Source organism: Serinus canaria, chromosome 2, assembly GCF_022539315.1.
Source record: "Serinus canaria isolate serCan28SL12 chromosome 2, serCan2020, whole genome shotgun sequence".
Lineage (NCBI taxonomy): Eukaryota > Metazoa > Chordata > Aves > Passeriformes > Fringillidae > Serinus > Serinus canaria.
In genome coordinates, this window is record NC_066315.1 from 57,834,706 (window position 1) to 57,858,396 (window position 23,691).

Sequence of the window (23,691 nt, forward strand, 5' to 3'; positions counted from 1 at the left end):
CGTACTGAAAATATTTCTGATTATTCTCAATATTTAAAAAATCCATTAGTTACTATATGACAGTGCATCCAAAGAACAAAAGCAGGGTGGGAGGGACAGAGAGAGCCAGAAAAATGAGGCTTTGTGACAATTCAATTTGTGAAAGCATCAGAGGGAAACAATATTTTTCTGCCTGCTTTGCTTGCCATTTATATACTTCCCCGAAACAGAAGAGTAAATAAATATTAAAGATCCCCAGAGGCCAGAATACTCCCCTGTAAATGTATTCAAAGGCTTTTAGAGCCCAATTTTAAAAATGTAGGCTGTGAAATATTCCTCTTACCTTTCATGCATGTCTAGTTACTGTGGGCTTGACTTCAGTACCTGTACAGATTTACTGGTTGACCCTACAAACCAGTCTTTCCCAGCCTGCCTGCTCACTCAAATGCATGCAGGATACAAGTCATGGATACAACTCCAGAAAATGGGTGGATAACTTAATATACACTTTTCAAGGCAAAACTAAAGTGAGGTTTCATGAACAACATGAGTTCCTCCAACCAAAGTGGCGGCACCTTTTCTTCTGCAGGACTCTTCAGGAGTACTGCTCCTGAAAGTGTAGGAATGCACCTCCAGGCTCAGCTGCCCAGGGACACCTGGCAAAGTGACTCTGAATAAGCCAAGTGCTGCCCCACGTGGGGAGCTGAGGCTCAGCCTCGATGTTCCCACACGAGGATGTCACTGGAGTTTTATGGATCAAGACCTCTGTCAACCTACAGGCTTTTCTGCCCTCAGTGACAGCACAGAAGTCTCCTGTTTGACACCGTTCCCTCCATATCACAAGTGCTTTTAGTGATTCTACCACACAGAAACCCTGGCCATGATATTGTCAATACCAAGGTTTCCTCAACTGGGTCTCATCCAGCGCTGACATTGCCAGGAGTGTGGATAACTGAGGTGCCCGGGGATCTCAACCCCATCGTGTCTTTTACAGTGTTGTCAAAACCTGCTTGGGTAGCACCATAATCTCTCATGCTAAGGTTATATTTACAATATGCTGGGGTTTAATTTTGCTTTTAATTTGTGGTTGTCATATATAGTTTTATATACAACAGTTTTGTTAAAATACATTAAAATACTGGTTTGATACTAAGCCAAGCTCTCAGAAGACGAGAAATCAAAGTGTTAAAGCTTAGTGGCAGCTACACCTAAGTCTTTCCTAATGCTGTATCATCAGTTGGTCCCTAATGCTTAAACACATGTTCTAGAAATCGAGCTCTCAAGTGGCACCTGCTTTAGATTTCCTGTCATCTGCAGGGCCCTCAAGGTCCTCCTGGCCGTGATGGAGTGGCTGGCCCACCAGGATGGAAGGGAGAAAAGGTGAGTTAAATGTCTCTCTTGCTCCTACTTCAGTGCAAACTCTTTGTCAGTTCTAGGCTGTAAAAATCATAAGCAGTTTTCCCTGCAACGCAATAGCATCTGGCTTCAGTATTTTTTAGGGGAATCCAGATACTGATGGCTTATTAGAACACACCTCAAAAGGCATATTCAGAAATCCAGAATTTCCTACTGGCTATTGTCTCATTTTCTGAAGCATGCACTACTGGATACGCAGTGTGAACTGCTCTGTTGTCATTTGCCTCTCAAAAACCAGTAGTGACTGGGCTCAGACAGGTGAGTCTGGAGGGGGAAAGAGAGAACTCCAGTTAGCCCAGCCTGGCACAGGGTGACAGCACATTATATGACAGGGGAGAAGAGTCTGAAGGAGCACAGACCATTTGAATTGGCAAACAAGAGACAAAGCCATGGCCTATGCTGGCTGGACACCAGATGCCCATCAGTGAAATGCTGATGGGTCAAGATAAGGACAGAAAGATCACTCAGCAATTACTGTCACATGCAAAACAGATTTAACTCGGGGAAATTCATATAATCCACTGCTAATCAAAACATCATTTGAGCACCATTTTTTTACACCCCACTTCAAGAAGGATGTGAAGAAAACAGAGTACAAGACAATTCCATCCTCTTGTGAGCTTCAACAACACACCCTACGCACAAGAACTTGAAAGTAAATTCCCAAGTGTACATTTTAAGCTCACACACTGTAACAGAAATGAAAAGGCAAGTCTTAAACGGCCAGAATATTGATTTATTTTTATCTCTGGAGCCTGGAGATTCTGAATTGTGATATCAAAAGCCTGAGGCTGGTGAAAGTGCACACATGGGAACCAGCAGCCATGCAGAAAGTGCAGTATGTGTGTTGCAAAGCAGGCACCTGAAACCCATGTCCACCGTAATCAGTGGTGTGTGTTTTACATGGGGGAGCCTAAGAACAGAAGAAGTCAAGCTGAAGTAAACTGAACATGAATCACTATAGGAGGAGACTGATGGGGAAAGAGAAGCAATTTAAGAGAAATTAAATTTCTTTTAAAATTATAAACTGCTAAAAAAAGGTCTACAATATTTTGCCTCACTGAGTCTGTTGGTGCATTCTGTATATTTGATAAAAGTTCAATTAGAATTGAAGCACTGTGTATCTGCATCTGTTCAATACAAGTAGGAGTATTTTTCAATTTTTACTAATTTTTTTCTGAAAGCCTTGATTTATTTTATATTGCAGTATCTGTTTTGCTCTTTATTTCAAATTAATCCAGAGAAGATAACAAGAAAGAGACAACAGGATGCACTGAAAGTAAATTCAGTTTGTTCATTGAGTGACATTCAACATGGAGTTTAGCCATTGCTTTTAGAAAAAAAAACATGATCATATTACTCCTGCTGCTTACTCTTTTTTTTCAGGCTTTACTCAAGAAATATTTCTGCTGAGTGAGTAAGGATAGGAGTTTGCCAACATAAAATAATTCCACTAGATCCAGAGCAATTTTGAATATAATTATTAGTGTGTATTATTATTATTATCATCTTTCTGTCTATTCCGTAAAATAGAAATGGGAAAAAACCAGTAGGCAAGTAAAGTGTATAAAAGCAAACATTGATAAAATCTTGATTGCAGCAGAGGAACCTGAAAATATTCCTAGCCATCACTTCCTGTGTTTGGAAGGGTACCCTGGACAACTTGAGTGGGAGCAATATCCAGTTCTATTATAGCCCATAAGAATTTTGACATTTATGTTCAGAAGCATGAGGATGTGACCTGCAATGTTGAATTCTCTGTGCTCCAAACCCTTAAAATCTGCAGCAATATTTGAAATACAAGATTGAGTCCAGTCAGCATACCAGACCAGAGCTGTTAATGTGTTATTGTAATTCCTGAGTTGCAGAGTGTTTTCTTTTTAACTGAGAGGTCTGGTGTTTCAGATAAAGGGCTTCATGTAAAGGACATCAAATTAAACAACACAGAAATCTGTGGGCATTTGTATTAAGGAAAAATACCAGAAATGTGCTTTTGTTGCATAATGGTTTTATTCTAAGTATGTGCAATTTATTTTCTTTTACAGGGTGATCAAGGTCTACCTGGTTCTGCTGGTCCAAAGGTAACAAAAAAGTGTCTTTATAGAATGACAGTATCACTGTGATACAGCACATTACTGGAAAGGGCTGAGAAATCTTAGAGACTCTTGTTGTGTAACCTAAGTTTCTCAGTTGGTCTGCATGCTTCCCTAGGGTGTGTCGTGTAGTCAGGTAACCTTGGCTGGACACAGCTCTATCACTCCCCTTCCAAGAGAAACTGGGGATAAGATGGAGAGAATAAGATGGAAAAGAGCTTGTAGGTTGAGATAAGGTGGTGTTTACTAAAGCAAAAAGAAAGTGAAAGTTTGCATGTGTATAAGCAAAGAGAAAAAAGTTTAATCTCTACTTCCCATCAGTGGGTAATGTTCAGCCACTTCCCAGGAAGCAGTTGCTCTGGAAGGCAAATACTATAAAACAACAAAGGCCCTCATTCCTCCTGTCTCCCACAGCTTTTATATCTGAGCTGACATCATATGGTATGGAATCTCCCTTTGGTTAACTTGGGTCAGCTGTTTTTACCTAGCTGGGTTCCCTTCCAGGGTATTGCCCACTCCCAGCCCACTTGATGGGAGGAGGGGATGAGGGAATTGTTAAGGAGACAGTGCTGATGGTGTGCCAGTGCTGCTCAGCAGCAGACACAACACTGGTGTGTTATCAACGCTTTTCTGGCTACCAATGCAAAGCACAGCACTGTGAGGGCTGCTGGGGGGAAAACAACCTCCAGCTCAACCAGAACCCACACACATCAGCAGCAGGCTGAGAGAGGTGATGCTCCCTCTCTACTCTGCCCTCATGAGAGCACACCTGGAGAGCTGTGGGACCCCCACCCAGCCCAAGGAAAGCATGCACCTGTTGGAACAAGTCCAGGGGAACATGGACATGATCAGTGGATGACCTCTTCCTGGGGATGTTCAAGGCCAGGTTGGATGTGGTTTTGAGCTACCTGGTCTAGTGGAAGATGTCTCTGCCCATGGCAGAGGGATTGAAACTTGATGAGCTTTTCAACCCAAACCATTCTGTGATCCTGTGAAACAACTTATTTGCCTTTACTGAGACAAATTCAGTATATCAATAGCCTGAATTTTTATTTTAGGGTGATACTGGAGTCAGGGGATCAATAGGCCCCAAAGGAGAAGCTGGCCCTATTGGGTCTCCTGGAAAACCTGGACCACCAGGACCTCCTGGACCTCCTGGGCCCCCTGGACCTCCTGGACCACCAGGACTTAGTTACAGCTTGGGATTTGAGGTATTTTGCTCTTCTGAAGTTTGTTGTAACTATGGATATATTTCCTCCAGAAGAAAGACAGTGTGATCACCTTTATATTTCACAGGTATTTAAGTCTGAATTGTTGACACAGTAATTGTTCTGGATTGAAATTGCCAAGGACTGTAAATACAGAGACACATGTTGCTCATTTCTGACCTCATGGTCTGTTCTACTTAGGACAAAAATGTTCTATTGAAAATATAAAATTGCAGATGTTACTTTTTCTACTTCTGAGAACAATGCCTTCATCACTTAAAAATATGAGATCAGGCCAGCTCAAGATGAGTTTTGCATATCATTTCAGAACTGGTCATTTGGATAATGTTGTTGCAGCAGAAAGTGGCTTTGCAGTAAAGAAAGGCAGGGGAAGAACACTCAAGTTCAAGAATTAGAGCTGATGCATTAGCATCTTTGTGAAGAGAGGCCAAGAAAGTGTCATTATCAATACTCATATCTGTGTCTTCACTTTTTTTCTTCCTTATTTTCCATGCATTTTTCAATTCTAATTTACCTGTGTGGCTCAGCAAAGTCTTTCTAGAGTTGTTTATGTCGTGGGATGGAATAAAGGTGGCGCAGTAACTCGGGGTAGTCTCATTAGAAATGTTACCAAAGTTACTGGCCCTCTGTAGAATGGCAGCAGTAAGGTGGTAGTGTTTAAAATATACCAGTTTTCCTGCACATTCCTCTTAGTATCTACCCCAACTCTTTTGTATTTTTCTTTTCTTTACTCCACACACACTTTGAGGTGTCACAGACGTGACCACTAGAGCTTGTTTAGAGACCTAATTTGATTTCTAATGTCTGACTGAAGGATATTGTACTATGTACACTACTGGTTAATAATCTCACTGATGTCAGTGAATCATGTCAGTGATTTTTGTCAGTGGACAAAAATCTCTCTAGGAGTCCACAAGTTCTTAATTGCCAGCACTGAAATTGTTAGCAAGAAGCAGCTTGAAGTCTAAGCAAACAGTCCTTTGCCTTGTCTTAGGCACACTGCACTGGTACACAGTCTCCCTGAATAAATATCTACTTGTCTCAGAATGAGTTAAGGACCACTGGCAAGTCACATCTGAGTTTTAGCCCAGAATGATGGTTTCTCTGACTTACAGTCATCTTCTGTGACCTGTGAGGACCCATTCTTTGAGAGATTCTCCACTTTTCACCATTAGCACTATTTGAGTAAAAGGCAGTGTGCCCTTATTATGTCACCAAAGAGTTCTCCTGAAATTATGAGCTTAGGGTCAAGCTCTGCCACTTTTAATACCTAAGTCTTAGAGGAGCAAACCTAGCAGATGAGCAGGAAAGGGTGAAAACTGGGAGTCCCTGCTTTTATGGATGCAAACACAGAAGGATTTGAGCCCTAACTGCACTGACAGTGTCTTGACTGACTTCATCTCAAACTTTATCTGGTCCAAACAAAATTGATATGATTGTCATTTCCCTGAGAGGAATACTACTTTAAACAGGCTTGCTAGCTGTAGCTGATCTTTTGGATGCCCACCCCTGCCATCTGTTGAGGCAGCACCATGGTCTGCCAGTCTGCTGGGGTGACACTACCTTTTGGTTGGCAGTCTGTTTATTGCGGTAAGGCTGCTTCTGCAAAATACTCCTGCTAGCACTTGTTAGCATCTGTGATCAGCTATGTGCAAAAACCAAATGGCATGGTGTTTGCTGGCACTTATGCTTGCCAAAAGAACAGTTTGAGCTGCAGAAGGTACCTGGTAAACCCATTAAAAACATGCAGATGTCAAAAGAGATGATGTGTTATATAAAGCAAGCATCAAGCACTGTCTTTAAGGGAAAAACAGACTGGCACAGTGCAGTTAAGGGAAAGGGCCCAGAAACACAGTGTGGTTTACCCTCCAGAGGGAGAGTTTGCTTAAACAGGCCAAAGAGAATATGGGGAGATTTTCTCTTGGTGATTGATACACTGATGGCTGATGGAGGAGCAGTATGGAAGTCTGAAAAACATTAAATCAATCTGGGGTGAAGTTGCATAAAAGGTCTCTCACCTTGGTCCCCCAAAACGAAGGACCTGATTCCAGCTGTGCATTCCTTCTGCTTCTCTTACTCTTGTGGAGTTGGCAGAAAAGGTCAGAAGGACAAGATCTAACTTTTTCAGTGGCGTCAGGTCAGATGATGTTTTCCATACATTGGTGCTGAGCTGTCATTCAGTAGTAGCTGCAGGTGATCTGGCAGGTGTCTCACCCTTCCCCTTACACCATCACCTGAGTGCACCACAGCTGGGCTAAGCTGGGCCATTCCAGTCACTAACTGGCAGAAAGCTAAATGGGCCAGGACTGGGTCCTCCAAACATGGAAGCTGACACAAGGGCTTGCTGTCCCTAGGAGGTTCTGCTTTGCTCCTCTTCCTTCCCCATCTGCAGACATTCCTGGCACATTCCCACCCTTCACATGCACTAGCATTCAGTATTCCATCAATTCTTCCACAAGCCAATTTAATGTACTAAAATTTTAGAGAGCACTGGCACCCCAAAAGTAGCATATTCTCTGCCATTTGAGTCATCTAAAGGAAAGTGAGGGGATCCAACCCACGCTGCTGATGTTGCGAATGGAGGCTGTACGGCTGTGAGCAGGGAAATAAAACAAAGATTAAGATTTTCTCTTTTCAGAAAAAGGAAACAATTAAGCCAGCACAGCTGCAACTAAAACTGCAGCTGAAACCAAGTGAACAGTTCCCTGCTGGCATGGCTCATGCAGGTGTTTTGAAGAACAGTCTGAAAAGTTTGGACTAGGCACAAACCAGGGGATAGGAGCATGAGAGGTGCTGGGCCTGAGACAAGTAACTATGGCAGCCTGCAAATTTATTTCTTTACTTCTTTGGAACTGGCACCTCCCACTTCTGCCATGTATCTGGAATGTCATTGAACAATGAAAGCTTCTGCTTTCTGTGTAGCTTCCTTGAAAACTACTAAAAAATCTCCATGGGAAATAATAGGTAGTCTGCTCTCAAGGATTCCCACTACACGGAGACTTATTTCTGAAATTAGCAGAGGACAGTGGAAATGGGCAGTGGACTGGAGCAGATGACCTGTAATGAAAGCCTCAGGGAACTGAGCTTGCTTAGTCTGGAGAACACTTAATCTCTGTAAGGTTCCTGAGTTTCCAATGCCCCAAACAACCTGATTGGAATTCAGTGCTGACATTACTTTTGACAGGAATTTGGCTAGGCAGCCTCTGAGACCTTTCAATATAATTAATTCTACAATTTGATGGCAGGATTTTTTTCAGCTCAATTTCAGAAAGCAGTATTTTAGGCAGGAGTTCAATATTTGACTGTAAGAATTGGGAAGAACCTTTACTGGTGAAAAGCAATTGCTGCCTTTAAACTGCAAGCTCTCCCTGCCATAAATCAGTCATGGTAACACTTACTAGGCATTGGTGTTTTAGTAGCTGGGTGACAGGTAAATGCTGCACTGCTTAAAAGTGTGCTTAAACACAGTACTTACTGTCTCACTTCTGCTTGATGCTCTTCAGCCTGGAGTGCCAGAGCAATGGTGTCAAGTTGGCAAGACAGTAAACACCAGAGTTTCTGCAAGGAAGACCAGCATGATTTTATCACATTTGAGCAAAGCCTATCTCCAGAACATCATCTGTTTCTCTCTGAAAAAAAAGTTGATGAGAAAAGATTAAAATATTTGTGTTCAGTATGTTTCCAGTTTTTACAGAACTTCAGAAAACAGAGCAGTTGGAAAAACAAACAAAACAACACAACCAGAAAAAAAAAACCCCAAAAGATAAATTCTTAAATTCTGTAGCATTTTGTCTCTTCCATTAGGACATGGAAGGATCAGCTAGCATCGATCTGTTAAGTGAACCAAGAATTCCCAGACCAAGGGGACCAAAGGTGAGTGGGTGTTTTAGGGGAGGGGAGTGTAATTTGTTGCTGGGTTATTTGGTTTGTCTTGGGTTTTTTTCCAAACAGAGGTTTCCTCCATTCTGTTTTTTAGACACATATAGCCCCAATCAGCTATAGAGTGAGAGTGACTACATTGAAATGGATTCACTTGCCCTAGAATGTCATTAAAATAACTGTGTCCTCCAAAGAATCTGAATGGTACTTCTCTGACACCTCATTAGCTAATGATTTTATTTTTTATTCAGCTGTGATGCATTTTTGAGATATCAAAGGGTAAAATAAGGGTTTTTATGCTATCTAGCTCTCTGTTTCTCCCTTCACCCTAATAGATTCCTTTCTCACGTATGAAGGTGACTCACACATACGAAGATTAAACTGAAATGTTATAGTTTGGCAACCAAATGTGCGTAATACAACTTTTAAACTATAAATTTATTCATCACTGTATCTCAGGAGATTTTTTTGCTAGTGTGGGCCACTTAAATCATCAAGTAGGGAATATGGGAATATAATCTATCAGTACCAACCAGATCATTTGGATTTATTGTCATTCTTAACAATAGAAGGAGTTCCAGTGGTTTAGTCTGGCCACAAAAGGAGAGAAAGGCACAATCCAGTAGCTACTTAATGAATCTCTGAGGGCCAGCTGCAAGGATGGTGAAGCTGATCTGCTCCTGGTAGTGCCAGATGGTGCAACAGGGGACAGTGGTCACAATTTGCAGGTTGTGATGTTCAGGCTAAGCTTCAGGAGAAGGCTGTTCCCTAGAAGGTTGGAGCAATTGCCCAGGGAGGCTGCAGAAGGTCTGGTCTTGGAGTTATGGAGGCTTTGCTGGACAGAAGCACGGCTGACCTGATCTGAAGCTGGTGACAGTTCTGCTTCAAGGGGGTGATTGGATTAGATGGCCTCCACAGGCCTGTACAATCCTGTGCCTGTGATTCCATGACTGATCAGACACCAACTGAACACTGGAGGCGGGAGTGGCTTGAGCAGCTCTCTACTGTGCTGGTTTAAAGTGCTAATGATTGTTAGTCACTGAAGCTGCAGCTGATAGCTTAGAGAACTTTGCACCCTCTTATGTCTTTTCCTAGATACTAAAAAAAATACAAAAATACAGTTACAAAAAGAAGTATTGAATCTGTTTGCTGAAACAAGGAGGTATCTACAAGCAGGGCCAAAATTCTGCAGTCTGACCTGCCTTAGTCACAGCCTTACTCTCACATTTGGTTTTATAACAGGCATTGTTTCCAAGTCACTCAGCTATAAATATTCAAAAAATATCTTGTTGCAGTTGAACAAAATTTTCACGTTACTGCTTAATTACTCTGCAAAGTTTGAGTCAGTGCAGAAGACAGATGAGAAAAAGAAAATAAGAAAAATAAGAATTTTGCTGAAATGATGAAAATGCTTTTACAGACTTACTGCTACTTCACTTTGAGCCATTTACACCTTATCACAACTCCAGAGTAACCAGTGGTGTTGAGGTGACAACTGAGAATCTGCTTCAAAGGGGGTTGCAACTCAAAACAGCTGCTAAGAAATAAATTACGTTTATTGGCACTGTCTTTGTATCTGTTGAGATTTCTATTAATCTTTTATCAGAAAATAGTGATTGGGGTTTGAAGGAGAAATATAAAATTTTTTTCTGACTGCTCAGCTCTCGTTTTCAGGGTTTCTATTTTTTTCTTCCACAGATCAGTGTAAAGTTTCAGTGGTGTTTTCTCATTATTTAGCAATACCATTTATATCTGCCTTCATATTCCAGATAAAGACAATTCAATCACTTTGTTGAATTCCTTTCTCTTCCATTCAACTTTCCACAATGTCCAATAATGAACTGCTGTCCATTTTACCATCAAATAGCCATAATTGTTCTTTACAACCCATGTCACCATATAGGGATGAGAGGAATTTGAATTTCCAAATAATTTTTGAAACAAACCTTTTAAGAAACTGCTTTTAAACCTAGCAAGACTGTGTCATCTCTAAACAGGTAGCATATCTTGATTTTAGCCAAGAATGCAAATTCAAAAAATTGTAAGCACTTGAAAGCAATACATCACAACAAATGCACTTGGACCAATTTATTTCTAATATTTCCTAAAGCTGTGTATAGTATGCAGTGACAGCACAAAAGTCGTATTTGTAAGAAAAGGTGCATTTTATTGCTCTCTGTTAGCACTAAAGGTCTCCAGCATTGTTTTTGGAACAGTCATGATAGTGAGTTACATTTTTTTTTCTGAAAAATATTTATTTTGAAATGCCATGTGGATTTACTAGTAAATTTTTATAGGGTTCTGCAGGAAGACCTGGACAGCGTGGACCATTAGGACCAAAGGTAAAAACACTTGAAAGGTAAACTATATTGCTTTAGCATATTTTTTTTTATTTCTGTATTCCCAGAATTTACCTGAGCATAAAAGCTTTCCTTTAAGATTCATGTACTGCTTAAGCTGGGACAAATTTTGTTCCCATTTACACTGGATATCTATGCAAAATGTGCATTATTAGAATAACTTCACATCCAACAAGAGCAGTGAGTAAATACTAACTGCACTATTACAGTCCATCACATCTTTGTTAAATTTTTTTTGGACATCTGGCAATTTCTCTTTGTTGCTCATTTATACATCACTCTGGTCTCAGAGAGGTTACATGATGCTGTTGAAAGAGAAATCTGCATGATGAGGCCTTCTGATCCCAGAAAGTGATAGGAAAACATTCTGGAAGGTGCTGGGGGGAAGAAGGGAGGAGCAAGGACTACTTTGCCTTGGTTTTATTTGAGCATAGAAGTGACTGAATTTTCCCACTTTGGTGCTGCTACTGGTTGTGTAACCAATGAGGAAAAAATGGAGAGATGAAAAATCACAGAAGAAAAGGGCAGATTTGCAGAATGAGTCCTTAGACAGGAAGAGGCTTTTCCTATTCCCATGGAAAGCTTGACTACCACTCAGGTTAACAGTAGAGCATGATAACACCTTAAATGTGAAGTTAAAGAAATTTAAAGTCTTTATTGCCCTGGGCAATAACAGTAACATTGAAAGAGCAGGAAGTGGAAGATGGGAAGTGGCAGTGCCCATCCTCTCACTGTGAAATTTTCACCTGAACTTACACCCAGCACTAATCACTGACTGCCAATTGCCAGCAATAACAGCACACACCTAATTCATAGCACAACAGCCACCAAAGATCAGGCCAGCCCCCTCTGTCTAAAGCCTGTAAAGCTCAGCTTCTAGGCTGCAAAAAGTCCCTCCATAGTGTACCACTCCTGTTACTGCTGGAGCACGTTACTTATGAGTGAAAAAACCACAATTTGCACAGCACGTGTTGGTGAGTGATACTGCAGTGGACTGGCAAGAATAGATGTGCTCTCACATGATGCTGCTCTGGGCACATGTGTAGGTGCCGAGTCTCCACGCTGTAAACACTTTTTTTTTTTTTTTAAGAGCTTATTCTCTGCCCTTAGCTAGAAATTTTGTTTCAAAGAAATTCTGCTTCACAAAGATTTCAGAAATTGAGGTAGCAAGATTCCTAGGATTTAGGAAATGGGCTGGAGTGGTAGAGATAGTCATAAACCTTGGCAAAGAGACCTCACCATCACCTTGGTTTAACCATGAGTCATTCATCCCCAAGTCACTGGAGAAACAGAAAGGAACGTGCTACTGCCTGACATCTTACAAAACCGGGTATACTATGGCAAAATTAATATAAAGTGGTTTTAATACACTATCATCCTCATGGGGATGAATTTTACACCCACTTTTCATGATTATAAATGACTTCACTAGGCAACAGCAGCAAAATACAACAACCACCCACCTCCCAAAACCAAGAGCTAATGCATCACGAGGAGCTGAAGGTATAGCTCTGTGTCGTGCATCAAACACCCCAGACAAGTACAGCTGTCAGAGAAGACTAGCTAGGATCAAATTTTTTCTCTTTCCTAGCAAGTAAGCATGGATCCAAATTCTGCTTTCACTTTTATTGTTATGAAAAGCTGTTTTTGTTAAAAAACAGTCTACAGTCTTCATACACTCTTGAATATATAAACTCCTAAAAAGAAGTAAGCATAAATATAACATTTGAGGCAATGGCTGATTTATTCCAGTTTATATTCTCTATCTTCAAATAAATGAACTAAATGGATGCTCTCTGTTAGAAAATTGAGGAACCATGTCTGCTTGGGGCTAAAATCCTGCAGAATCAGTCCCAAAGGTGGAACAGTGCAGTGCTCATTATTTCATTCGTGGTTTGACGCAGTGCCTGGGTAGGTGGAGAGAGCAGCAGTGTGAGGGGACTGAGTTAGCTGGTTTGGAGGAAGATGGTGAGTCCTTTGTGGGGGCACAAGGTGGTGGCTGCAGTGGTAGAGCTGGGGAATGTCACCATGAGCTGATTTCAGACGTCAAAATGAGGTTTCAGGAAGGTGCTTGGTCGGTGCTCAGCGAAAATAATGAGTCGTGACCACAAACTCTTCAGATGTGGGTGGCGACTGGGTGGTTAAAATCTCAGAACCAAATCACAAATGTATGCTGAGCATCACTTTACCAAGCATATGCCATATTTTTGCTAATTGCTTTACTCCATTTGGTTCCTCTGTTTTTAAGGAGAGTAGCATTCATGCTTTAAATCCTTGCAATTACTGCTCACTTTGATACTTGAGCCCTCCTGTGTCTCTGTTTCAGGGAGAAAGAGGCAACATAGGTCCCCCAGGTTCAAAGGTGGGAAGTTTGTTTAACCTGATCTAAAACCTCAGCTGTTTCTTTCCTCTGTTTCTTTTCATCTCTTCATGCACTTAGGGAATGCACTTCATGAATGTTTCTTGCTCTGTCAGCATATTAGAGCCCAAGGAGCCAGTATAACCTGGTGCTTAAGACTTCTGCCTAAAATGTTAAAATTGCATCTAAAATTGCATCTAAAAGGTGCTTGTCTTCAAAGGCATCTTGCAAAGCCCTGCACATTTTCACCAGGAGGAAGATAAAAATCAGCAAAACTTAGACAGAAAACTAAGTTCCACATGCCTCTGTTCCTTCATCTGGTGGTGTGTAGCTCTCAGCCCACACCAGAGCGCCCCACAGGTCTGTGCTACAGTAGGAGGCTCATGTCTGTCTTAATCCCTGCCTGTTCTGCTTTGGGTTCCCCTTGGAGCCCTCCCCAAAACTCCTGTTGGGACTGTGCTGCTCCTGGCTGCTCCGTCTGACCTGAGTGTCTTTTGCAGGCATAAGCCAGCAGAGAGCGCTGATGTGACTCATAGAAAATTTTTAAAAATTAAAATAAAATAAAATAAAATAAAATAAAATAAAATAAAATAAAATAAAATAAAATAAAATAAAATAAAATAAAATAAAATAAAATAGCCTTCTTCTGCATTTGGGACAGCCCTGAAATCAAAATTTACTCTAGGAAACAAGATAAATGCAGTTATGCTTGCTGAGTATTTACAAGAGTATTATCACAGTCTTCTAGCAGCATCTGCTTGTTTATTTTTTTAAAATACCAACAATGTAGCAGGACTCTTCTTGCCATAAATTCCATCTGCTGTACATATTATGAGTGTTGTCATTTCACATAGATATTTGTCAGCATGATAATTAAAGCTGATGCACTGACACACAGGACAGTCATTAACTCTTCTTAACCAGTTTGAGACTATAGAGTATTTTCTTTATGATTCATACATGTCCTTTCTTCTGAGGTCCTTTTTCTAGTAATTATTATGTTTTATGTGAGAGTTCATTTGAAATATGTGCATATTTTAAGTGGAGTGTCTACAGAATTAATTTAAAAATAAGCAATTTATCCCTTTGAGCCTCAAACTAAAAGAGGTATTTGTTTTCTTGTACCTGAGCAATGAGCTACATTCTTAAAATATGATGGGAGTTAGAATCAAGGATGTCTCTGGATACATTAGTTGCAATAAAACACCTTACCTCTCCTGAACCTTTTCTTCCCATTTAAACTTCATTAGGAAAACAAATGGGAGAAATTATTCATCATTTGTAATGGTAGGAAGCTATCCTGCAGGTATCAACATGCCTGAAATGACCACATTCTCTTGTAGAATAGCTGTTTTTCCAAGGTTGTTTCCTCTGCCCATTTACCTTAGCTGCAGATAGATACTTATAATTTTCCATAAGCACTTGAGAAACTTATTTACTGCTCATGCAGATATCAAAATCCCAGTAGCTGCTTTGATGCCTAAATTCCATTAGCTGTCAGGCACCCTTTATCCTGCCTATAAAATTGTTTATAAAATGAAGAATAGAGTACTTCAGAAATCATACTTCATTCCTGACCCACATGCTTCACTGATCACTGACAAAAACAGAAATAGCAGTGACAATGTCCTCTCTTAATGAAGCAGGCACATTAAATCTCTTATGGTGGTACTACCTACTGTTAAAACCCAACAAAAATTTCTTCAAGCAGAGCAAAAAGTTGGAAACAAAACAGTATTTTCCAAAAACCAAAATGAAGCAAAAAAATCCCCAGCATATTTATAAAACCCTCAAAGCCAAAAAAAAAAAAAAAAAAAAACAAAAAAGAACCCAAAAAAACCCTCAAAACCACATACAAAACAATCACCCAAAAAACCCCACCAAAAAAACAAGCTAACAAGAGTAATTGGTCCCTTGGATGAATCATTAGGCTGCTCTGTGTCATTTCCTTTGCTCTTTCATATGATGCAGAGAAAAACAGATGCAAAAAGTGTAGCTCACTGTTTATCTGATCCTCTAAGAATTTAGAACCTTCTTTTATCCATTTTTCTCAGAGGAAGCTGCATTATCCTTAGTGCTTCTGTTTTTCCCATAGAGCAGAGCAGCTGTCAGACTCCAGCAGTCCTTTACAGGCCTGTATTAAAACAGAGCAGGGGGTGGTTTTGCCCCACACACTGACTCCTGCCTACATCCAATGCCAATGTCTACATCCCTTCTCTTCCTGCAGCTTGAGAGTCTCTTAGCTGAAGGGTGGAAATCACTCATCAAATGTATTTTGAGGGAAAGTAAGGAAATTCACCCTTTTGCTAAGCAGGGGTGGAAGCAGTGAAAAAGGATTGAAGCTGCAGGGGAAAAAAAAGCAGTAAGCCTGCTCTGGAGAGGGGGAAAGAGCAGGAGGAGTGGAGAGAGCAGATGACTAATGAGATAATGAGCCTCCCCCAAACCTGCCCACCAGCCCCGTATCGTGACCCTCCCCAGCGGCAGCCTCCTGCTTGTGTGAAACTGAATGCAGTTTAGAGAGAATAACTGAATGTTCTTTGTGGCAGGGGATGCCGGGCACAGATGGAAAACCAGGCTTTCCTGGCATTGCTGGGCATCCTGGAGAAGTGGTGAGTAGGGTTATCCTCCTCTCTGGTCACTGACACACACTGGCTCCCAAACCTGCCTCTTACAGGTCAGCAGGATCAGCGCTCGCTAGCAGAGGGTGAAGAGCTGGGGCTGTGCTTGTCCTGCCTAACCTGGAGCTGTTACCTCAGACCAAAAACACAGAAGCAGAGTGTACCTTGCCCATGCCTCCCTCATCTGTCAGAGATACAGGCATCTCCAGAGGCTAGTTCTGATTCCTCAATGCTCCTTCTGCTTTTAATTATTCAGAAATCAGCTCTGCCTTTAATTAGAGGAAAGCCAGCAGGCTCAGAGGTGATTTTAATGTATTTCTCATGCTTAAGACCCTCGAGGATTACAGCGTGCTTTGCTTGGGAAGTCCCACGGCTCATCCCCTGGCGCCTTCCTCTCACTTGTGCCAGACAAGTGTCTGCATTTCCAGCACAGGGAGTTCTACAGAGGGGCTGATCAAGCTTAGAAATAAGCTGACTGAAAGATGACAGTTTAGCTTCCCTGTCTTCTCCTATCGGGTCCCCTGGGAAATCCTGGGCACAACTGATGTGGTTGATGCCGGAAAAGGACAGCACAGCCAGGGATGGCTGATTTCAGTGCAGTGAAAGAAGGGTTCACTGGATTCATTCCCAGCTAATGAAATGTTTTGTGCCCATTTGCTTCTAGTCATCTGTGAACTCTGTCAAAGTTCTGGGAAATACTTTTAAGCATCAAACCTTCAGAAGATCGGAGTTGAAACTAGTTGGCCCCATGTGTGTTTTGAGAGAGCTGGGAATTGATAGTTCTGTACATGAAATTCCCTGCTGTGCTTTTTGTGAAGCAAGAGAGAGCACATTTCATAATTTTAAATCACTTATGCTCTTTTCTTTTTTTTTTTTCTCTCTTTTTTTTTTAATCACCTGAAGGGTCCAAAAGGAGAGAAGGGTGACCCAGGACCTCGGGTGAGATTGTGTGGATTTCATTCTTTTCGAGAAACCTGTGTGAAATATCGTGCTTAGTGCCTGGGTTTTCCACATGTAATGCTTTTGAAATAGGGTGAACCAGGACAGGATGGGAACAGTATTGTGGGACCTCCTGGACCACCAGGACCACCAGGACCAGTGATAGCAATACCTGAGGTAAGTGTGCATGTCGAGCATTGAGGTCTGTAACTCCCCTTACAGAGAAGAGGGCACAAGTGGTTAATACACTGGCAATTCTGCTGCTCACATTCAGGTCATAAGTCTGTCCCTCAAAACAAAAAATTCTCAATATGTCTCTGTATCAAATTATTTAGTTTTGAAAGTGTTGGATTGGAAGAAATTGGGTAAAGAGCTTAACTACAAGAGTTGTGAGGTAGGTCATATTGAGCATCTCGCACAAACTCTTTAGCTGATTCTGCAGGAGTTGTGAACAGGAAATAGAAACCAACAGCGAAATACAAAACTGGGAGTATTTAACACAGCAAAGCACCTGAGGCACAGCAGTATGTAGGGGAGAGTCATTTCCTGATTGTTGTCCACTATACAAACCAGAGCACTGACTCTGGAAGCAACAAAGGGTAGAACAGTAGAAGCCCATGAAAGCTCTCCAGTATGCTTTAGGTGGAGGTATATTTTCAGTTTGTTTTGCTGTCTGTACATCAGCCTTTGCAAAAACAGTTCTATATGCAGTAATGAATATAGAGTTGGCCTGGTGTAACATTAATATCTGGAGGAACTGTGAGTGACTGCAGGAAACTTCACCTCTGAGAGGTGGAGGTGCCTAAAACAGCCAGACATGTCCACAGGAATGCATATAAGGGCAGTAAGAAGTGGTTTGTAATTGCAAGAGAAAATGCCCAGCTGAGAAATCTGTGTTAAGGAGAGCTTGGCACCATCATTATCACCAAGCTGGACTACACATAACCTTTTTTGACTGAAACAACTGAGCTTTCACTTAGGTTCTACTACCAATAGTAAATATAGCACTAATTTTCATCCCATAGGACATGTCACCCGTCCTAACTGAAGTGGTTTTTTCTTTACTGAATTTACCGGGAATCCGTGCAGAATACTAGGATCTTGGATCCTGAGTCTTGGATGAGCAGAATTATAGACTCACAGAAATGCTGGTTGTGTTCAAACTCCTGCTCATAGTGGGATTGTCAGCAGCTCAACACTTTATCCCAATTCTGTTGGAGTTCCTGGGGAACTGCTCAGTAGTTGTGATAGAAATGCTGATGTAAAATTCATGTTCTTTCTCACAGCCCTGCCATGGTGCCACTGTGGGACCTTAACTCTTATCAGTGGCTAAACAGCTCTGTTTGCAGTAAAAATGGACCTCAATGTGTTGCTCCATAGCTTATTAATACATGAAAAAAAACCCACTGGGACAGCCTCAGAGGGGGGACAGTTCATATAAAGAGCAAAAAAAGATTATTGAAGCTGACATAAACTAATGACACTTGCTTGCTGGAGGCTGCATGGCTCCCTACATGGACTAGTCACAGTCCACACATCTGTCAAACATGTAGCTATGTCTGAAGAAACCTAAAGTACATCCTCTGAATCCTCCTGATCCCCTGTATGAACTACTTTTACCATGTATTACAGAAATGTATAGAGCCTGGTAGAATCTGTATTGCATTAGGTGTACTACAAGTCCATGGAGATTCCCATTTCCTTCTCTAAGTACTTTTGGGTTTTGGAAGTAAGCTCTTTTTAAAAACTGAGAGCATTTATGGCTTTATGTACATTTGTAATTTAGGTGTTCTGGGGAGGTACAGCAAGAGCTGTCAAATCCTCTGTATTGTTAATCAGAAGATTTCTCTGAGAACTTGGTGTACTGGATTTTGATACAGTTAATGAACCGTGTGGGGAAGTCTGTGTCACTTTGTATGACATTGAATTCTTCCTATCTCACAAATGCTTGTGTAAGAACAGGACATTTGTTTGCAGTAAGTTTGCTGAGATAGACATTAAATTATCCAAGTGTGTTTTGTTGACTCAGTCTCTCATCTTTCATAGTAAGCTTCAAATATGGAAAAGAACTATTCCAAGCAGACCTATCAATTGCAGTTGGAATTGCAGAACTTAAATAAATATCACTGCCAGCTGTTGTAATGTGGATATTGGCTTGATGTGGATAGAGCAGCAGAGATCAGTGACCTGAGTGAACCACAGGCCACTTAGAGAGATCACTCTCCAGGTCAGGGTCATTCATTTAACCATTGTGTAGCCAAGAACAATACTTCTTGGGCTACAGAAGTCCAAGACTTATCCATCAGAGTTGGAAGGAAGTTTTCTTAAGAAGGGCTGTGTGGATACAACTAAACCAACTTTATGTTGCTTGACAAAAAAATAAGCAAATAAAGAGTTAGTTCAGTTTCAGCACTGTTGAAATATTTAGAGCTGACATGGACAGCTGTGGCTCAGGGCAGGCCTCAGCAGTAAGTATCTGGCTAATAGCACATTGATCAAGCTGCACTGAAAAGTGGACCTTGATTTCCTTCTCATTGCCCCTGGCCCCAGTGTGAGTGGAGGGGATTTAGTTCCTTCAAGAACCACTTCTCACACCATGAAAATAAGTGTTAGGGGAAAACTGAGCTCTGCAGTGGAACCTATCCATTTCCAGGCTTCTGCAGTTCCCACCAGCAATGTGGGTCTCAGAGGCTTCCTGTCCTTGCTGCCTCCTGTGTTGCCTCCTGTGATTGAACTGGAAGTCTGCTCTGACTCATCATGTTTTAAAAAAGTGTCCCTCTGTTTGCTACTGTTTGATATTCCAAAACACTAAAATCAATATTTCTCATCCTATATTGGCTATTTCACTCTTTCAGAGCATAGTTGCTGATACTCAGTGCATTTTCATGAATGGAATCGTGAAAACCAGAAAACCATAATATTTGTTCCTAAGATTGTATCACACAAATTTAGCTTGGTATAGTACAGAAGTAATTTTGAATAGAGAAATGTAATAGGATTTAAATTTCAAACTTTCAAACCTTTGTTTTTGGCTGGCACTATTCACCCATAGTTTAGGTACAAGAAACAAAAGTCACAAAGAACAAAGAATGGTTAATGCTGAGGGTGTAAAACAGATGTCAAAAGATTTTGTTCAGCCTGTTCTTTCTATAATTCTGACAAGGCCAGAATTTCTGTAATTCAGACAAGGATTTTCTATATTATAGAATTTCTATAATTCTGACAAGGCCTTTTGGATGCAAAGCTGTAGGTTTACTTAAAAACCAACCCAGACAATCATCCTAAAATATGGAAAACAATGTTGTCCTTACAATTGTAGTCAGCACTTTCTGAACTAATTCAATGTGTTGAAGAGTTATATTGCTGGATTGTTGTTATTAAAGCTGTTTGCACTTCCAAACCCAATGATGAATAATTATATACCTGGAGGAGGTTGTGAAGAGTGCAATCTTTTCCTCTAACCATCACTCTTCTACCTTTTGTTTTCAAATGTTCTTCAGCATTATGTAGAGGTTTTCCAATCACAATTTCCATTTGCAGATCAGCTGTATCTGTAAAATATACAATGTGCCTGATCCCAAACTCAGAGAAGCCTTTGGGATTCTTTTCACTGACTTCAATATAGTTTGGATTGAGCCCAAAAACAATGAATAATGAATGATTCCACAATGAAAAGACCATGTAAACCCAGGGCTCCTGGATTTCTGCCACCAGATAAAACAGAACAATCCCAGCAGCAGGACTCTTTTATTACTGTCATTAAAGTAGCAGCCTGTGTCCTGTTCCTTTTCTGGGCTGTGTAAAACTGAAAATAGAGTGGGACCAAGGGCATCATACTATCCCTGAAGAGTGCAGCAGAGTTCTTGCAGAGTTCTTGGGAGATGGAGTGCTGCCTGTAGGAGCTAAACCCTATTTTTACTTGACAGTTTTTCCAGTGGTTTTTGTAGAACATCAGGACAGGGAATAGAAAGAAGAACCCAGCAGAAGCAGCAAGCTTTAGCTGTATGAATTATTCAACATGACCTCAAAGTACAGAAAGCTGACCATACACTGCCATGCTCAGATGACAGTGGGTGGGATGGGATGGGATGGGGTGGGATGGGATGGGATGGGATGTGTGATCTGGATTAGAAAAATAGTATTCAGAGACTCATAAGAGTATTGGAAGTGATCTCTGGAGGGCATATGGTCAAACCTCCTATTCAAAGCAAAGTAGTTTCAAACTCAACTCCTGGATACTGTATTCATAACAAGTGTTGGAAAATACTTTGGTCTGGTCATGTTGATCTACACATGGTTGCAGGCAGTAAAAGAGGCATTCAAATCTCACAAAACCTCAGTGACAACGTGTCTATTCATGGGCCAAGTAAGTCCCTGGCACCTGAAGGCATGCCCTGTCCTGGCATTGAGGAGTGCTAGACCAGAGCTCCAATGGTCCCTGTCCACCTTTGTTATTAGGATTCTGTAATCAAATTATGCAGAAATGTCTGGGCTAATGGGGAGCTCATCAATTCCAGGATAGGAAGCAGAGCAATTACACTGAGCTGTTCAGGCATCCTGAGACTCCTGGGTGGTGCAGGAGCTGCTCCACATCACAGTTTGGGGTTCCAGACACAGCAGTGTGATCAGTGCTGACTTAGGAATCACAGCATGGCACTGCATGGTGTGATGCAGACATGTCCAGAATATAATTAAAACTTCAACTCTGCAGCAGAGGATGAGTGTGCTCAGACTGATTCACCACCTTAGAATGCCAGTGACACACTGGAGCATAAAACCTCCATTTGATCTTTATCTTGCTGAGATATACATAATGGCTTCAGGCTGCAAAATTTCGTGCCATAGCTTTCAAATTAAAAATGTGACTCAGTTAATTAAATTTCTGAAAGCATTCTGAGATCTTTACAGAATAAATGTAAAATAAATTCTAGGGTTTTTTATTCCAGATGTATAAAGAAAATTAGAAGTAGAGAGCCTTTTCTGTCACCTTATTTATTCTTGGGGTTTTTTAATAGTTACAAAGAGGTAACTTTACATTTCTAAAAATGTGTGTGTGCCTTACATAAACCATTTGAAACAACCTGCTCCTTAACCCCTTTTTCAGTTGCTTCTCAATGACACGGATGGAATTTCTAATTTTACTGAAATTAAAGGACTCCTTGGGCCTCCAGTGAGTATACACTGCTTTATTAAATCTTCAGATTTGCTCTATCTTCAACATCTTCTTTTGAGTATCAACTGGAGATGAGTTTCCTGTATATTAGGATTGTGTTTCTCCTAACTTCAGCACCAACCTCTGTGGAAGTACTTACAGGCAGAACTGAGCTCTGTGTAAACAAACTACTTTTACACATTTGTATGGAATAAATTGGCTTATCTCTGATTCTGAACTATGTTCTCAGAATTACAGAAATATAGAACTGTTGCAAAAATAGAGACCGAGATTTACATTTCTTCCAATTTTTTTCCTTCACGTTTTTCCAGTCACAAACCATTGGGATAAAAAGTATTTTGCTCAGTTCTGCTTGAGACTTCAACTAGAAATGCTGGGCTCCTGTGTATGAGCTTTGTCTCACACAAGTTATAGCTACAAATGAAAAACTAGGAATTTCATAAGAGAACAACAGATGTGAAATTGAAGTTCTCTTCTAGCTGCAAAATAGTTCAGTCAAATACTTGAAATCCTGAATGCTTCTTGAAATCCTGAACATTTCTTCAAGTTCTAGGACTGGATCCAAAGAGAAATCTACCTTTTCCAGTCATGGAGTCTGTTCAAACTTGCCCAAAAGTGTACAGCGTGTTGCAGTTTGCAAAATCTTACCCACCACAAATTAAGCACCTTACTTTACAGCCAGTTTCATTTGTGAATTCTAGTTTGTGTATTTTATTTTATCTGTCTTCTTGTTGTTGAGCACAGTGATCTCCTCTGCATTAAATCCTTGATAAATCAAGGAAAGTCAGAATGTTCATAGCCAATAGCAGAATTCCACTGTACATAGATAGAGTCTGCAAAAACTTTGTATCTTATTATTACAGCTGCCCCAAAACAAATATTTACTGAACCTGTCATTGAACTGGAAAGAAGGGCAGTAGCTCCAGCAGCAGCTTCTAACCTTTTTCTGCTAGCCTAGCATGGCTCTTTCCTACTGTTAAACCACAGGACAACTTCATTTTATTGTGGCTGCATCCAGCCATTCTTATGGTAAAACAATTGTCATGGAAGAGTATTTTCATGTATTTCCCAAAGACCTGGTTCTCCTAATCCCTGGACATAATAGGATGCCAGGACAGTATGGGTCCCCTTGTGTGGGCTCTGCCACAGTACTTGCCAGAGGTAATTCAATCCTTTGTTTTGTGATAGATGTTAGAGTCACATTCCCACAAAAAAGAAGCAGGTGCTGTAGCTTGAAGAGCAGCTGCAGTGAGAAAGATTTGAACCTCAGACTCAAAGCTCTAACCCTAATAAGGAAACAGGTGCAGTCTCATAGTGGATGGGGAAATAAACATTCTGCTGATCTGAACCAAAATTAAAGTGCCTCTCTGCAGTTACCAGAGCAGGGCAATCTTAAATGTGCCCAATACAAATCCCAATCTGTGATTCTATTCACAGCCTATTACACACTCTGTTTTCCATCCAAAGACATCCAGGACTAAAATGGGAAAGGTGAGTGGCTGCTGTGATCTCTGTGCCAGCATCTAGAAAAGATTCAGAGGAGGCTGAATAATGGTTGCACACCTTTCATATGTAGAAAATGTCATCCTTTTTCAGTCTTCTCTGGATCTCTGCCTCACCAGTTTTTGCAAATAAATGCTAAATTA

At 40.9% G+C, this 23,691-nt stretch overlaps 1 protein-coding gene across 5 annotated transcripts in view; it reads left to right on the forward strand.

Moving 5' to 3' along the window:
* The window catches only part of COL15A1 (collagen type XV alpha 1 chain), a 120,223-nt gene that overhangs the window by 63,260 nt on the left and 33,272 nt on the right, over window positions 1–23,691 (forward strand). For 4 of the 5 annotated variants that reach the window (XM_018918262.3, XM_030234463.2, XM_050971046.1 and 1 more), the window contains 10 exons: window positions 1,297–1,359; window positions 3,441–3,476; window positions 4,547–4,699; window positions 8,522–8,590; window positions 10,894–10,938; window positions 13,283–13,318; window positions 15,862–15,924; window positions 16,837–16,872; window positions 16,966–17,049; window positions 21,977–22,042. In XM_018918262.3, coding sequence (XP_018773807.2) covers window positions 1,297–1,359; window positions 3,441–3,476; window positions 4,547–4,699; window positions 8,522–8,590; window positions 10,894–10,938; window positions 13,283–13,318; window positions 15,862–15,924; window positions 16,837–16,872; window positions 16,966–17,049; window positions 21,977–22,042 — 651 coding nt within the window. The remainder of the gene's footprint in view (window positions 1–1,296; window positions 1,360–3,440; window positions 3,477–4,546; window positions 4,700–8,521; window positions 8,591–10,893; window positions 10,939–13,282; window positions 13,319–15,861; window positions 15,925–16,836; window positions 16,873–16,965; window positions 17,050–21,976; window positions 22,043–23,691) is intronic. The other variant, XM_030234466.2, reaches the window with a different exon arrangement.